Source organism: Myotis myotis, unplaced genomic scaffold, assembly GCF_014108235.1.
Source record: "Myotis myotis isolate mMyoMyo1 unplaced genomic scaffold, mMyoMyo1.p scaffold_m19_p_2, whole genome shotgun sequence".
Classification (NCBI taxonomy): domain Eukaryota; kingdom Metazoa; phylum Chordata; class Mammalia; order Chiroptera; family Vespertilionidae; genus Myotis; species Myotis myotis.
Window position 1 is genome coordinate 146,011,237 of NW_023416324.1, and position 17,694 is coordinate 146,028,930.

At 35.1% G+C, this 17,694-nt stretch overlaps 1 protein-coding gene across 2 annotated transcripts in view; it reads right to left on the minus strand.

The window, feature by feature from the left end:
- IFT57 (intraflagellar transport 57) overlaps window positions 1-17,694 on the minus strand; it is a 69,926-nt gene that overhangs the window by 20,805 nt on the left and 31,427 nt on the right. For both annotated transcript variants that reach the window (XM_036351589.1, XM_036351590.1), the window contains exon 6: window positions 12,647-12,769. In XM_036351589.1, coding sequence (XP_036207482.1) covers window positions 12,647-12,769 — 123 coding nt within the window. The remainder of the gene's footprint in view (window positions 1-12,646; window positions 12,770-17,694) is intronic.

Here is a 17,694-nt window from a genome sequence, read left to right on the forward strand (position 1 = left end):
CTGTTTATCATAATATAGCAATAAGAGTGAAAAGGGAAGCTAAAGAGTAGATATTTGCAATACATATATCAGACAAAGGACTCATACCCTGGATATAAAAAGAACTTCTATAAGTCAAAAGAAAAAACAGACAATCCAATAACAAAAGATCACAGAGGATATCCAAATGCAAAATAAGCATATGGGATACGGTCATCAGGAAATGTAAATTAAAATGACAAGGAGACATCACAACATATCTACTGTGATGACAAAATAAAAAAGACCAAGACAATGCTGAATGTTGATAAAGATGTGGAACAAATGGAACTTTCATACACTGCTGGGAGAATAAATTTGTATATCCACTTGCAAAAACTATTTGGCAGAGTCTGCTGAAGCTGAATATACACATACACTATGACTTAGCAATTCAACTTCTGGTAGAAATTTTAGTAGAAATGTAGTGTATATTTTTACCAAGAGATATGTCCAAGAATTTTCAAAGCAGTATTATTTATAGTAAGTCCCAAACTTTAGTTCACGTAAGTCCAGATGCAGGCTACTCTGAAAGGGCATGACCTTGGGTTAGGCAACTCTCTGCCACTGTAGGCACAGACAACTGGAGATTGTCTATTAACTATACTCTCTACGGCTGGGCAGCAAGTACTTGCTTATAAGGGTATCTGGACAGTTCATATGTTTCAACCAGTGATTAAAATTATGACTGTAGCTGGAGTAATAGGGAGGTAAGGCCAGGTGCATGCTGCAGTCCAGAAGTGATCACTCTCAAGATTCAATGTGGAATATTGTTGCTCCTGTGACATGTGTAACACCCAGACACAGTCAATGATAAAATTCTTCGGAAATCTGATGGCGGGAAATCAGGTTAAGTGAAAGAGGCAGAGAAGATAGCTTGATAAAGGAAGTAGTGCATATCTAAGTTCACCATAGCAAATATTTCTGAGACAGGTCCTGCTTTCTGCAAATATATAAGTAGCATATATATTTCCCTCCTCCACGGAGAACACTCCCTTTCCTAGTAACAGAACATTACCTGTATTCCCTTTTTGCCACTTTGTACAGTTTTGCAATCTCTTCTTGTTCTATTAATTTTCAGCTTCATCACTGCTCACATTTCTACATTTGTATGTATGTGTGTGAGAGAGAAAGAGAAAAAGAGATTGTCCATTAAATTAAATAACTTTTTCATGAGATTGAATTACTTTCTTAATGAAAAATGCCCATCAGGTTGTGGGATAATTACAGATTGTAGCTTTCTGAATTTTTAAATGAGACATTTTTCTTTCATTGCCAGAAGCTTAAATACTTCTGTGGCATACACTTGTGATGTGAAAGCATGATTTTTCTTTATAAATGTTCAAAGAGCTAAACATAGGACTTAAGAAGAGTTGAGTGTGTTTGTGTGGTGTATGTTGTATGTGTGTATTTGTTGCAGGGGAGGGGGGTAGGAATTATGATTGCTGCAAATACATGTTTCCTCAGGAAAGTTCCTGCTTTCCAGATATTCCTCTGGTAGTAGAGGAAAATAAGATAGTGTGCACAAAGTTACAAGCACAGGCTATCATAACAATCACTGGTATTCTCACACCTGCCTATAATTGACCTAAAACTGGAGATCCATAATCTCTAAGTAAAGTACCCTGCTAGTTAAATACATTTCTAATTTACCATCTGTTACTAAAGCGTTTTCATATGTAGACTCAGACTTATTATTCATGCTTATTCCATACACACCCATTTTATATGACCACAAATCTTCTGAGTGAGGCTTTCTAGACTTTAGGAGTCACATGCCAGTGAAGAGATCTGGCCAGGCAGACAGGGAGTGAATGGGGCCTTCCTTCTGAGAATGCAGGCACAAGTCAGAATGTAACTATTTCACAGGATGGTGAGTAACCATGACGGACAGTTGGAAATGATAATGGGAAAGGGCAGGGCATGTAATGAGAATACAGCCACAGTTGCCTAATAATTATTCACCTTGCTAACTATAAATAAGAAGTTTTCTTACAGACCCTGGGAAACTGGAGGATGAAACAAGGCTGTAAAAAGATAAGATGCCTTGATGGGTCCATTACTCAGAAAAGAAATACATTTTGCGAACAGACCAACGACAGGACACGCTTTGATTTGGTTGCTGTGCCAAGACCCTGACCCCCTCTGGGAGTTTTTTTCAAAAATGCTGACCATTCTCCAATCCCAGGAGTGGGCTGAGCTCTCTGTAACATCATAAATTAGGCGCCTTGTTATTGGACTTTGAGCTCCTGAAGGCCAGCCTGCAGACTCTACCCTCCCTTTCCATGTTACACTTGCAGCTCCCAGATGCATATAGCTACCTTCTCCCTCGCTTGTATATAACTAGCCAACTGATAAGGGGAGGTCAGAGCAGATTTTTGTGGATGATTTGTTGCTCTCCCATACTGCCTGCTCATATATGATTCAATCCTGTCTCTGATTAATTGGCTCAAGTAGTGACAGGTAGCCTGGACCCCTTGTTTGTCCAGTTACAGAAGGAACAACCTTGACAGTTCCTCTCAATTTCAAGAATCTACTAATCAAAACTTTGATCTCGCACTGATACTCAAAAAACAAACAAAAGACTTAAAATATAAAAGTCATCTGCGTATATGAAGAACCAATAAGTTTTACCTTGGCATAAGTTAACAAATATAATGGGATAAAAACTATGGGAGCAAAATTTGTCCAAATATAAGGTATCCAAATATATATGTATAGACATACATTTTTGATAGTTCAGTTGATGTTTCTCTTTTCAGATTTAACCCAAAAAGTGTGTATAATTATTTTGGGACACCCTATAAGAAATTTGTAATAAAACACAGTGATAGTGAGAACTACTCTATATCGTTGATTAAGAAAATGAATCAAGCCAATTAAAAAGTGCATTTTATAAGGCGGTCCAATGATAAATGGTTTCTGCTTCAATTCATATTTTATATTAAGTAATTTAAAGGAAACATTAAATTATACTTTGCAATAATGAAATATTTAGGCAATGTAGAAATTTTAATTATAATCAATATGTATTAATTCAGTGCTCTTAATCACAAATGTCTATTTGAGGTATATCTACTATGAGGCATTAGTAACTCCCCTCTGCAGTATTTATATAGCATGCAGTCTTTACTGGTTATTTTCTTAAAATCTGCTACCGCTGATGTTCTTTTAGTTAGAGCTAATAGTAATCTCTGAAGCACAAACACTTGTTCTATTTCCACTGTGATAAATGAAACCTTTCCCTGATCCAGTTGCAACATTTATCACACAAGGGTAAATAACAAGGAAGGCATCATCAACTACCTTTAAACACAGAATATCCTGAATGTTCAACAAGACTGTGACAGCAGCAGCTAAAAATCCTTTCCAATTACTTAGGGATGGCTGGGTTTTTCTGCACCCATTTGCAGTATTTTTATGTGTATAATTTTTTAAGCACAGTATTTTTCCCTACAACTCTGAAATCTGTCCTTGACCCACATGCTACAAAGGAAAAAGAAAAACAACAGCTGACCTTGTGAATACAACTTGAAGTCCACAAAATGACACAATATTTTAAAAAGAATACAAAATCCAAAACAGTATTTTGTTTTGTATAGTCTCCTTAAAAGGGAGCTTGCTTGCATAAGTCCATCAGTGACTATTTCCCTCATTCTCTGAGACGATGCAGCAGTTGAGTAATCATGCAGGCTGCTCTAAAAATGTATGTGTGTCTAGTTAATTTAGGCAGTTTATTTTGATAGCATTCACCTCTTTTTGATTATAGCAGGTGTTTCAAGGATAAATTTGCTGGAAATTGTATTTTGTTTAAACAACAGCAGCAGGTACATTTATGGCCTTACTATATTAAAAAGCATTTATTGCCAGGCAGCAATAGATATAATTACAAACATTTATGACAGTAATTGGAGCTATTACTCTTGCATGGAGCCTCATGGAGACCAACATATTACCACCTGTATTTACATTTGTTACTGGTAATTGTAAAAGCTGTTGTTGTTTTTTTAAATATGGTGCCTTACTTTAAAAAGTATGTCATATTTTTCAATGAGAGGTCTATTAGAAAATCTCTAAGAATGATAAATATAGTTTCTCCATTATCATATAACAGAATCTGATTGCAATGACATATATATATATATATATATATATATATATATATATATGTTGTATTCCTGTATCCTAGCCCACACAATATATTATATCTTTTGCTCATGGATACAAGAATCCTATCAATAGAGCCTACTCAACAACCAGAGCACAAATCTTAAGAAATACTCTTTATGCTCAAACTGTAACAATTTATAAATCATTACAGGTCAGAAATATTAAGAAAGCTAACTTTTATTATCACTCTTCTTATACTGCATCCAAACGTAGTGATGGGAGAAGGTAAAGCAAGTTACTCTCCAGTGTTTTGTAGTGAGAAAAGTATCTTCTATTTTTTCCAGATATAGATTTGTCTACAATAGTAAAAAGAGAAAGCCTATCATTGTACATTTCTGCAGGATTTGGCTTCTAATTTGAAGAGACTTAGATCTAATACAGCAATTCCGTGGTCCCTCCAGGTTCACTCAAATGGAATTCCATTTGCTGATTAAAGAAGGCCTTGCTCCTCCCTCCTAGGTTTTAGCTCTCCAAGTGACTAGAGAGCCCAAAGGCTCAAGACTATTGCAATGATTTCTTCCGTAGCACAATGACTCTTCCCAAAAGGTTTCTTGCTGTGAATCACCCAAGGCACTACCTATACAGTTTATTTATGTTAAAACAAAATCCAATTGCTTAGAGTTGAAATTTAAAGTTTAAGGTTCTTTTTACAACTGCACCCTGAAAAAGTCAGACATTGAAGAACAGGTAAGGATGTAAAAAAAAGCTGTTCGGTGAATCAAAGGCTTGAAATAATTAGAAACACATGCTTTGGTACTTCCAAAGCCTTAAAAAAAATCTCAATTTAAATCCCCTATAATATAGCTAAAGATTTACATAATGACTACACTTTTTGGTGAAAAGAAGGAGGTACCTAGCCAACTGTCTTTTAAAACAACAAAGCAGGAAACATTTAATTATAATTTGGAAAAAAATCTAAGTCATTAATCAAAAATTTAATTATAATATCCATAGGGCATTAACGCATGATAGAACATTTGTTCATTACATTAAAAACCTAATATTAAATCATTATATACAATCTTTTAGGATTAAATACTGTATAATTGAAGAAAGAGACCTATGTAAGGTTTAGTTGAAAACTGATTTCACACTTTCTGCTCTTATTTCTGGGGAAGAGAAATAACTATATATTAATGTTTACTTGGTTTATATAATGGTAAAAACCCTGGCCTTGAAAAAATTCATTCTCCTGATAGACTAATAAGGTTGATTATTTTAAGAAGCCACTTTCCCTTGGTTCAATGAATGAAGTTCAGAGATTGAATATATAGTCTTGACGTGCTTAATGCCAGAGACACATTCTGAGAAATGTGTTGTTAGGGGATTTCATCATTGTGTGAACATCATACAGTGCACTTACACAAGCCTATCTAGTAGAGTCCTATTGTTCCTAGGCTATAAGCCTGCACAGCATTTTACTGTACTGAATACTGTAGACAACTGTAACACAATGGTATTTGTGTATCTAAACATTGCAAAGGTACAGTAAAAATATGATAAAAAAGATAAAAAAATTATATATCTCTACAGGGTACTTACAAATGGAGCTTGCAGGACTGGAGTGAGTGGTGAGTGAGAAGGCCTAGAACATTACTGTATACTACTGTATAATTTATGAATACTGTAAGCTTAGGTTACACTAAGTTTACAAAATAACATGAGGTTAAATGAAGAGCAAGAAGTATGAGGCTGCTGCTGATGTAACATAACATACTGTTTTACAGCAAATTTTATAAATATTGTACAATTAAGCTATACCACAGACAATAATGTGGTGAGGGCAGATGTGGGCTGGAGGGGGCAATGGGGAAAAAAAAACAAAGGAGACATCTGTAATATTTTGAACAATAAAGATAAAAATAGTATTTTTCTTTATAATAAATTAACCTTAGCTTACTATAACTTTTTACTTTATAAACTTTAAAAAATTTTAACTTTCCAACTCTTGAAATAATACAGCTTAAAACAGAAACACACAGTATAGCTATACAAAATTTTTTTTAAATAAAAATTCTTATTCTATAAGTTTTTTCTATTTTTTATTTTTACATTTTAAACTTTTTTTGTTAAAAACTAAAACACAAAAACACACATATTAGCCTAGGCCTCCATACAAGGTCAGGATCATCAGTATCAATGTCTCCCACCTTTCCATCTTATTCTAGTGTAAGGTCTTCAGGGGCAGTAACACACATGGAGCTATCATCTCATGATAACAGTGCTTTTCTGGAAAACCTGAAGGACATGCCTGAGGCTCTTCTTATGAAGGTGTCACTCTTTTCAGAAATATGTCCATGGTGGTTTGCTTTGTTTTTTTCTTTTCATCATATATTTGCTTGTAAGCAAGTAATGCATCATGAACATTCCTCTCTATTGCCAGCTACGAGGTCACTGGGCGATAGAAAATTTTTAGCTCCATTGTAATTTTATGGGGCCACCATCTTCTATGAAGTTCATCATTTACTAAAACATCTTTATGAGGCACCTCACTATATACAAATGGACAACACACAACAGCAAGACCACTATTCAAAACAGAATTCTGATCCACAATCTGCAGCAACTAATCCTGGAAGCCAAAGTCTGTAGCAATCAACCCAAAATGGTCAAGACTTAATAGCTGCCAGCTTTCCCCTACCCCCATGTCCAGTGTAAAACCAATCAGACAAAGCCACATATCCTCCCCTAACCAATCACATTGGAGGTCCTGCCTCTAGATTAGCCTGCTTCCAAATTTCCAGCCATCTGAACATATCAGAAGCTTCCTCTCCTTCCTCCTCCCACCCCCCCCTAAATTTTCCTGTCTGCCTTTGAGTCTCTGCCAAATCCAAGTGAAGATGGCTGGCTCCCTTGCTATAGCAAGCTCTGAATAAACAGCCTTTGCTTGTTCTCATTTAGGTGGTCTCTATTTCCACAAAGTCATATAAAGGCTTTTCTCATAGTAAAAAGAAAACTCAAAGAGACAGAATAATTTCCCTCAAGAAACAGCATTTAATATTTAGTGATTCAAAGTTAATCAAATACAAAAAGTGAAATTATATATATATACTCCACATTTTCTATTGCCCCAGAAATAGAGGACATGTAGAATTCTTTGGCAGCTCAGTTTCAACTAGTATTATAACTCAACTTTGCAACTGTCAATGATTCACTTAAAGTTAAAAAAAATAATATTATTATAGAGTTAAGAATATTTCAATCATGTAGGAAAATATTATCCTTCAATAACTGTCATAAAATACCCTGGAGAAGAGTATTTCACATGGTTGAAAAGGTAACAGCAGCTACAACCTACAGGCAAATCTGACTGTAAACTCTTGCAGTGATGAGTAATTACATGAGATTTCTAAATTTAATTTTATTTTAATCTTCATTTCTGCTTCCTGCTCTCCATGTTTTACCTTTCAAAAGGACTTCTACCTTCAACAACCACTTTTTTCTCTAAAAAGACACATCAGCAGATTCCATTTCTTGCCTTTGGTATGTGTTCTCAGATCTTATGGTTAGAATATGCTTGCCCATATTCTAACCATGACTCTACCCTGTCATTCCTGTACCCAGACCCTGGACCTCCTGTTCTGATGCCAACCTGCTGAGGTTGGCCAAGCCATCTCTGCCACCTGGTACTCAGCTGGAGATTAATAGTAACCTTTCAGCACTATAGACAGCATCTAAAATTATGGTTTTTAAATTTTAAGGATGTGTGGAAATGCCCATGATGTCACATCATGTCACAAAAAGAGGTATAATTTCAACTATATAGATAAAAGCACAGAGAAATAGTGGTTAAAATATTTTAAGTAAGTCTTCTGGCATCATTCTAAGTCCTTTAGGTATGTTAATTCCTTTAATCCTTTTAATAACTCTTTGAGGTAGGTTTTATAATGAACTCCACTTTATAGATTAGGAAACTGAAGCACGGAGTGGTTGAATCCAACAGTTAATAAGAATTAGAGCCAGAATTTGTACTCAAGCAAGCTGGACTCAGAATTTGTGCTTTTAACCAGTATGTTATATTGCTACTAACCAAATAGGGAAGAGCCTGGGTTGTAGGTTCAAGTACCAAAAGCAAATTACTTCTCTGTGTTTCAGTTTCTTTATCTTTAGTAGAAAGTATCTGCATCTCAAAGGGCAGTGGAAAGGATTAAATGAGCTAAGGTATGTGAAGTGCTAAGAAGAGCACTTGACACACAGTGACCACTCAGTAAATGTCAGTTATTACTATTATTATCATCGTATTATATGTACTTTTAGACCTAGAAAGAACTAGGAAGATTGACCAAAGCGATAATAATATGAATCTGATTATATCTACATGTAAGAATATAAGGCTGATATTTATAAATATTCCCTTAAGGGATGGAAACAAAATTTCTGGAAGAAATTTTGTGAATTCTTCCTGAATACTGATATAGGCACTGAATATAAGAGGGCAATGATAGAAAGCAATATTATCGTAACAATACTGTAACATAACAATAATTAACATTTATTAGGTATTAACTATTTGTCAGACATTGTTCTTGGTAATCTACAACAACTCTGTGAGGTAAGTAATATAATTAGTCCCATTTTATACATGGGGGAAGGAGAACAGAGAGGTATCATAGCTTGCCCTGGGTCATGCAACTAGTAAGTGATGTAAATATAAATTCTGGGTGCCAAGAGGAAGTGTGTGAGATAGGCTACATCTTTTCTGGGTCTTTATGGCTACCACATTCCCGCTAAGTTTCTAAAACTTTGGCGAATAAATTAGAAATTGATAGTTGGACTAAATGTGTAATTGTACCTTCTAATTCACAGCATGCTGACTGGCCCCTCTTCCTTTGAAATAATGCTTTCATATTATTTTTATAATTAAAAACAAAAGTATATTTAAAAAAAATTTTAATACGTTTTTATTGATTTCAGAGAGGGGAAGGGGGAAGGAGAGAACAATAGAAACATCAATGATGAGATAGAATCATTGATCAGCTGCTTCCTGCACACCCCCATAGGAAATTGAGCTTGCAACTCAGGCATGTGCCCTGACTAGGAACCTAACCACGATCTCCAGGCACAAAAATGTATTTTAAAAAGACTCAGAGATTAAAATAATTCTTGACTAGTTACAGATTTAAATCTAGTCTGATAATAATCACAGATGTTTGCTCTTAGTTTCAAATTCCACCAGAATAGTTATGTAACACTTGTGAGCACTATTCGGTCTAGCAAAGAACAATACAGAAGATTAAAAAAAAAACAAAAACACACACACACACACACAGTAGAAAAGGGTAAGAGAAATAAACAGTAAAAAATAAGGAAGGAAAGAACAAAAGTACAAGATACAGGATCACAGTGTAGCAACAATTCTGGTAGATGATTTTATTAAGTGGTACCAACATCTACTCTAGTTGTCCTCAGACTGCCCTTCTAAGGCATTTATTCCTGAGCCTTACTCACTTGGCAATAACTGAGGCACTAACTAGAATGGAGTGACTAGGATTTGGCTAAATTTATTGACTCATAAAAACTTCTTACTGTATCTTTAGCCACATTATTTCTAGTTGGGGCAGATCTGAGTTGGTCCCTGAGTGTATAATTACTCTAGAAGTAATCACCAGGAGTATTCCCTATAAGCAACTCTAAAGAGGGAACTACTAATATAGTCCATTCAAGCTAGCATATGACAAAAGTCTTTTATCTCCATTTCGGGACACTATTTGTATTTTTGGCAGCATACTTATTTTCCTAATTGCAATTTGTTTAAGCTAATATTAAAATTTGTTTATATTCTTTGAGATCTGGCAACAGTAAGAAGTAGTGCCAGAAACAGGGACAATCTGGTCTACAATAAAAACCTTACTGCAACCTCATGGAGAATATACAAAATAAAATATTGGTATATCATAGGATCGCATCAAATTGTACATAGTATAATATGCAAAAAACAAAACAAACAACCCCGCTCCCCCCCCCCCCACACACACACACACACAAAACCCCACAGAAAAGGAGATTTGCTTTTCTGCAGTTCTCTGCTAGGAAACATATAAGGAATAAACTGAACTTGAGAGAGAAAAAAAGCAAAACAAACATTTGATTTAGTCCCAAATAAATATGGGATTTATTTACTACTAACATGAGGTCATTTAAAATAAATTTATAATGGATTTAAATAATGAAGGGCCTTTATTACTTATCTCTGATATATCTATGCTCCTTCAAAATTAATCTAACAGTGATTAGTAAAACATATTGATCTGAAAATAATTTCTTTTTCCCCTCAAACACAAAATTGAAATCTCTGTATGTCCCAAAACAGCCTGTTTTGAGTGAAAGGTTATTGTTTTGGCCAAAATAAAGGAGAGAGTTTGGTTTTGGTAGAGTGAAGAGTTGAGGAAGAATGGGATATACCATGATGCTGAGGTCAACCTCTGAAGAATGAGGGTAATGACTCCGTGAGAAACCTCATATGTAAGTGGATTATTTTTATTTCTGAGAAATAAAAAACATTTCTCTATTCAGTAGTACCTTATTTTCTCAATTCAATGTAAAATTTTATTTTTCTTAAGGAAGCGGAATAAAAAATTGACCCTAAAACTATAGTTCCCATTTGCTACATCTGAAATACTTAGCAAAAATAAGTTTGTGAAATACCAGACACAAAGATCAAATGATCTGGAGAATTCTGAAAAAGCAATACTATATGACTTTAGATCAGTATGTTTTACCACAAAAATTCAAAGTGATATTCACATATTCTAAAAAATACCCAAAACTTTATCTGACATTTTGGAATGTTGCCTATAAAGTCTGATTGTGTAATTAATTTGGTACCATATGTCCTCATAAGATTAAGGCTGGTAACATGTGGCATGAGACTAAGAGTCCAATTTCAACTGGTTAATTCTTCTCCAAAACAGAACATTGATTCTTTAATAATCCATGATTTTGATTACCATAGTATATATTGGTTTGTAACAGAATCTGACCTACACTTAGTTTTGTAAAAATGTGCGTGCTGGCAATTACACTTACACTCTTTCTTTATTCAGTTACTTCTATTATGTAGAAATCAATAACAGTGTTTACTTAAAAAACCTATTACGCTCTAAATGAGATGTTTGATTTCAAGAGTTTACTTAGCTTGAAAGTAAACAAATTAAACTTGTACCTTGTGGGATTAAGGTGTACTTGAGAGTTCCCAACCACACAATTATTTTAACATGTCATTCTAACTAGATCCACAATAACAGTGGTTTTTAATTTTATGAAGAGACTTTGTTATGACAAAAAGAGAGAATCAGAAATGGGCTTTTTAGGTAAAAAATACACTTTTGCAAATTATAACTTTCAGCAGAGATCTAATCAGTGAAGAAATTCTTATTAATGTGTATTATAGGTAAGAGATATATAAAAAATTAATTCACCCCCAATGCAGTCAAATAATACCTGTCCTCCATAATGACTGAATAAATATAGGGTAAACAGGTTATGAGACTTGCCCACTTATTTTAGATAAAGTTTTTGTTCCACAGCTGTTCACAGCCTAGTTATCCCTCTGCCATCCATCCCTATCCTGTTCTAAGACTACTCTAGTATTCCAGTCTACTTTTTACTTTCTTTAGGATACAGTTCCACAAGCCCAAACCAGTCAGTCTAAGAATGAATTAACTTCCAGGGCACCCTGAAAACTGCAATCTTTGTAGGTTTCTACTTTGGGGGCAGACACAGGACCTCATTTTCAGAGTGACACGCTTCCCTAGAATCTTACTGCATAATGCTGGGACTCGTCTCCAGCCTCCAAGGATGAAAATTCTTTCATTGCATTACCTAGATGTCTCTCTAGCTCCTTTTGTAAAGATTACTGTACTATAGTACAACTGAGAATAGTATTGTCTAGTCAGCTATTAGTTTGTTCTGAAGTTGTTACTTATAAATTGTAGGTAAAAAAGGAAGCAGAAACTTCTTTAAATGGGCCAGTTCATCTGGCTTAATACCCATATCTTGCTAGTATTGCATATGATTTTTCGATTATTTCAATATTTAACTTGTAATCACATATAATTAATAGAAAATGTAAGGCAGCTTCTAGGATGTCTTCTGTTTTGTCTTTCAACAGAGTTCTTAATGATCTTCTAACTCTATTCAGTTGGTATATAGTCATGAAATCTCAATTTCATTCACTATTCACGTAAATAAAATTGGATTGCAAAAAAACATATATCAAAATATATTGAGAAAATAACTTTCAATCCCAGGGAAACATGATGTTTTCCAAATCATTTTAAAGACCTATTACACTATTTTTTATTCATTCAATGACAATTTATTAAATCTTTAATAAGACAAAACACTGGAAACTGAACCCTAACACCCTTCTTAAATCTCTGTTAGTATGGGAGTACACTTGACCCTGAAATTGCCTTATAAAATTCTATTTGAACAAAATGTGTTCTCTCTTCTATACCTTATTGTCGGTCCTAATCGTGACTTTCAGTTGTGGTAGTACACGTTCCACTTCTAGACTCCATTCTGCAGCATCTGTTGTAGATTCTAAAATATCTTCTTGTTTGGCAGACTCGTTCAAATCCTAAGAAAAGAAAGATATCACAAGATTGAGAGTTTATAAAAAGAAGTGGTAAAATTTTGAGGCATTTTTGAGGCATTTTAGCAGAACTACACAATTTATATCAAGCATGGGTAGTGTTAAAATTACAGTGACAGAAGAAATTCTTTTCTGTCCTAATCTATGTTGAAAGAAAATAATGCACCAACTTGGTAGAATAGCAAAATAAATATTTTTTAAAAGATGCAAATATATGATTCAATTATTTTTACAAAGGACAATGTTTTTGAGATATCAGAGTGAACTCAATGGGAAATAATTTCAAATGGACAAGCCGTGCAAGTATGTTAATTGGTAACAGTAGAGGAGATACAAACACTTTTGGTAAGAAAACATTGTCTTACTGACAATACAACACCAAATCTGAAAGACAAAAAAGATAAGATCCCACAGGCAAAGGGCTTATCATTTATAGACTTTGGATTCAGAATTAAAGTAATATTCTGGTTAGGTCAAACTATAATGTAGCTTACAAATGTGATTTAATACAGACCTATTTGACTCAAATAGGGTGGGGCCATATTTCTGCACTTGGTTCCTGCTGCTGAGTAAGGAAATAAATTCATGCCTGTTTTTGAATAAAAAAGAAAATCATTCTCCCCCCCTCCCCCATTTTCTCAGCCCTTCAAATTTCAGCACCTAGTGTGTAGAAATCTGAAAAAGTAAAAAATATATAAATTAATGATTTAAAAATAAAGCCTAATGCATTAGTTTTGGTAGCAAGTTTTCCATTTAAGCTCCCTTGATAAATTACAAGAAAATGTAAGGAAAAATATGAAAACCTATTAATATAGAAGAAAAGAAACCCAAGAGATGTAAGCAGCCAAATACAGTGTATAAAACTTACATAGATTCTAATTTGAACAAGCAATCTGTAAAAAGACGTTGTTGAGACAATCAGGGAAATTTTAATGTGGAAGAATATTAGACAATATTAGGGAACTATTAATTTTATAGATATGATAATGTCATGGTGGTTGTTTTTAAAAAGGCCTTATAAACTAGAAATAAATGCTGAAATATTCCAGGTGAATTGACAAGATGTCTGAAATTTACTTTAAAATTATGGGGCAAATAAAGGAGGGGGTGCTTTAGAGGAAGCACAATTGACAAAATGTTAGCCATTGAAACTGGGTAATGTTGCATAGGAGTTCATTGCCATATGCTCTCTAATTTGGTATATGTTTGAAATATACCATAATACAAAACTTAAAAATAAAAGACTATATATACTATATCAATAACCTCATGGTAAAATTACATTCCCAGTGTTAATTTATGTCACTAACACACTTCTCAAATGAAAGCTCATTAGACAAATCTTTCTAATCTAGTCTAAAACTAAGTCCAAGAATAAACTTATATTGGAATTTGTATTTTAGTGGGAGCCTGAGGTCTTCAGGGGCTTTGAACTCATTCCCAATTGAGTGTCCAGGGCACTGCGGACAAGAAAGCCTCTCTCTTCTACCTCCTAGCTCAGATTAGCAGGTTATAAATAGACTCAGAGCCTTCAAAGGGACATATATTACTTTTAGTTCAAAAATTCAGGGAGCTTACAGTTCTAACCACACAATTAAAAGATGGATAACTAATATATGCTTTTACATTTTACACTATGTTGTCTGAATTCATTGTTATTCTATTTAAACAACCAGAAGAATAAAAAATAAAAGATTTAAGAAAAGTAGAATGTGGAAACTCTAAATAAAAAATGTTCAATATTCTATTGTACACATTTCAGTGCTCCTTTAAATACAGAAACATTGTATTATTTTGAGTGCTTATTAGAATGCTATGTGTGTCTCTATATAAATTGAATCCAGGGTAGCATAAGAGCACCACAGCTGGGAAGGGGTGGCAGTATTCACTAAGTAGACATGTGTGAAGTTATATGAGAATATAGTGATGGCAGAAGAAGAGATGCTGGATCTCCCAGTTGAAACGTAAAGCCATGGCAAAAGGTCTTAGTCATGTTAACTCCACATGGACACCCTTGAGCATGCATATATTTTGAGGAGCCAGATAATTGCAACTTAATGGCACATCCCACTACTTGTTCCCGGCTCTAGGAAGCCGAATTTTCACTGGCTCATTTTCTATAGCAGACAGGGTAGATTTATGGGGATAGGGGTGGGAGGATGTATGCACTGCTAGTGGTATGTAAGTCTGACATTTGGTGCAGGTGTGTGGTATATATACAGGTTTGCTCCTGCCAGGATTATGGACCCCCATATCTCAATCCAACAGAGCCAGGCTAAGCCAAAGGGGCATATCCTCTGAGCAGCAGGTTTGTATGATTCTTAACAGAATGTAGATATTCTAGACACTGATTGAAAAATAAGTTTTATCTGCCCTGGCTGGTGTGGCTCAGTTGGTTGGGCATCGTCCCATGCACTGAAAGGTTGTTGGTTCAATTCCCAGACTGGGTACATGCCCAGGTTTTAGGCTTGATCCCCAGTAAGGGGTGTTCAGGGGGCAGCCAATCTACATTATGTTCTGCTCTCACATTGATGTTTCTCTCTCTCCCTCTTCCTTCTTGTCTAAAAATTGATTGCAGGTCTTAAAAAAACAGAAAAGAAAAAATAGGTTTGATGTATGGAGCCACTCTTTGGGTAAACTGAAGTTGGTTATTACTGATTAAATCCCCTGAGCCAATGCTTCCAACCCCATGCCCTCATTCCCACCTCTCCTTCTTTCATTCCTTACAGGAAGGTGAAGTCCGGAATCCCCAAACTAGGCCAGAGAGGGTACCAACCCACATTCTCACTTTCTTCAGGCCTAAACATAGAATTGTTCAAGTTGGCATAACATACTCAAAAATTTTACTCAAGGAAGGGCACATTTCCCTAATTTTCACAAATGCAAACGGGTTAGCAGTGACCCTGTATGAATCTGACTCATAATCTAAGAGTAGGATACATGGAGATCAAACACTCCATTAAGATATCCCTGTGTATAAGTTCTTTGTTTCTATATGGGGCCTTTTAGTAAGTCACATTTACCCTTTTTAGCTTATTATCTGGTCCCTTAAGCAATGATTTGCTATCTCCTATTCCCAATGTTCTAAAATGTTTTGATGTAGGAGTTTTCTTCACTCCTAGGCCACAGTTAACACACTGAGGGAAATAGCCCAGTTACTAAGTGAAGAAAAGTCAAAAAGAGAACATTAAGCTTGATAGAGCAGCATTAACTGATTCAAACTCTATAGCCTCTTTCTACTTCCATGTTACACATCTATTTCATAACCTCATTCCTCACTCAAAATTTCCTAGTGCCTGATAAGTGGATACATTAACTGAGCAAGCCCTACACACAAAGTATAAATCATTTTAAAGCTATATAGCATGCCTTGGTTATAATACATACTTTGGGAAAACCTTTCCTTTCCAATTGTTTCCCCATTTAACAAATGGTATTTTATGTGAATCTATTAGTAAAAGAGAAACAAACTGCTGTTTCCATTTAATCAAAATTTTATATCATCATGACACAGTTCCTCTCTGAAACAACATTAACTAAGATAAAGAATAGCTCTGGGGAAATTGCGTTTTCCAGTTAATGCTGCTGAAGAAACAATTAGACGCTCAATAATACACAGGCTATCCAGAAGTCTCATTTATAATTAATTAATTTACCAATAAGCCATTTGTTAAGCTCCCATAACATGCAAGGTGAGAATCCAGGCACTGTGCTCAGTGTGGAAAGATAACAGGATTTAATCCAGGCCTGCATAGAGTTTACAGCCTATTAGGAAGAGTCTGAGACTGGTTAATGGGGGTAAAAATTGGTCCTAAGAAAAAGAAACTGATGAGAACTGACTCTAATACCACCAAAGGAAGAATTAAAGACAACAGTGTAAACCATCCCATAACAACCCTGGACTGCAACAGAGGGGCATGTTCAAAAATCAGGCATGCAGTATTAGTGGCCTGCTCAGAATCCGTTCCAGTAAGTAATCTCCTCTTTTCCCAGGTAATATTAATGGGATGATTAAGCATCTAAAGAAATACTATGTTCTCTGTGTGTGTATGCATACATAAATTAAAGTATTTCCAAATCTTGTCTAATTATGAATACCCTATAACACTTTCCTAGATCACTGATTGAGAAACACCATGTTAGTAAAGGGAATATATATGGCTGCAAGGGTGAACCCAAGAGTGAAGCTCAAGACTCATGCATTCTTGAGAAGACATTTCCTTGGAAATGAAGATCCCAAGTTGGAAGTTACAGAGAAATCACAAGTTCAGGTGGGAGCCTGGCCAGTAGAATCTAGATCACAAGGGCCAGGATAGAAATAGAATTCACAGACTTCCAGGTGAAAATGGGAGATGAAGGGAGGGCCAGAAGATCACAGCACTAAACTAGTAGTGAAACAAGAGCAAGTGGAGATGCTTGAGTCTTCAATTACCAAGCCCATCCCTATCTCTTAGGAGGATGAGGCACCACTGTCAGACTGGATACTGGATATGATTGATCCCAGACTAAATGATAACAGACAGCCACAACGTTTTGCATTCTTGTCTGTTTTTAAAGTATTCCAATAGCTTCTCTTGTTATCAAGATGCCAAGGGATCACCTTTGGATATTTCCTTGATTGCCTAGAGTAGCTCTTCCTCCTCCTAAACAGCTGTGGGTTTGGAAACCTAATATCCAGGATTGTTAGAATTTAGGTAAAGTAAGAATACAGGGGGAGAGGGCAGAAAGTGAGAGCTTGACAAGTTGGGACTCTTCACAGAAATTTTAAAAAATGGAAGTGGTTATATATACTTATTTTGGTTGCTCAGAGGCTTTTTTTATTTTTATTTTTGCATTCTTCCTAATTTCATGCTTTGTTAAAGATAGGATAGGTGGCCAAGAAGCTAAGAAGTAAATATAGTATATATGGT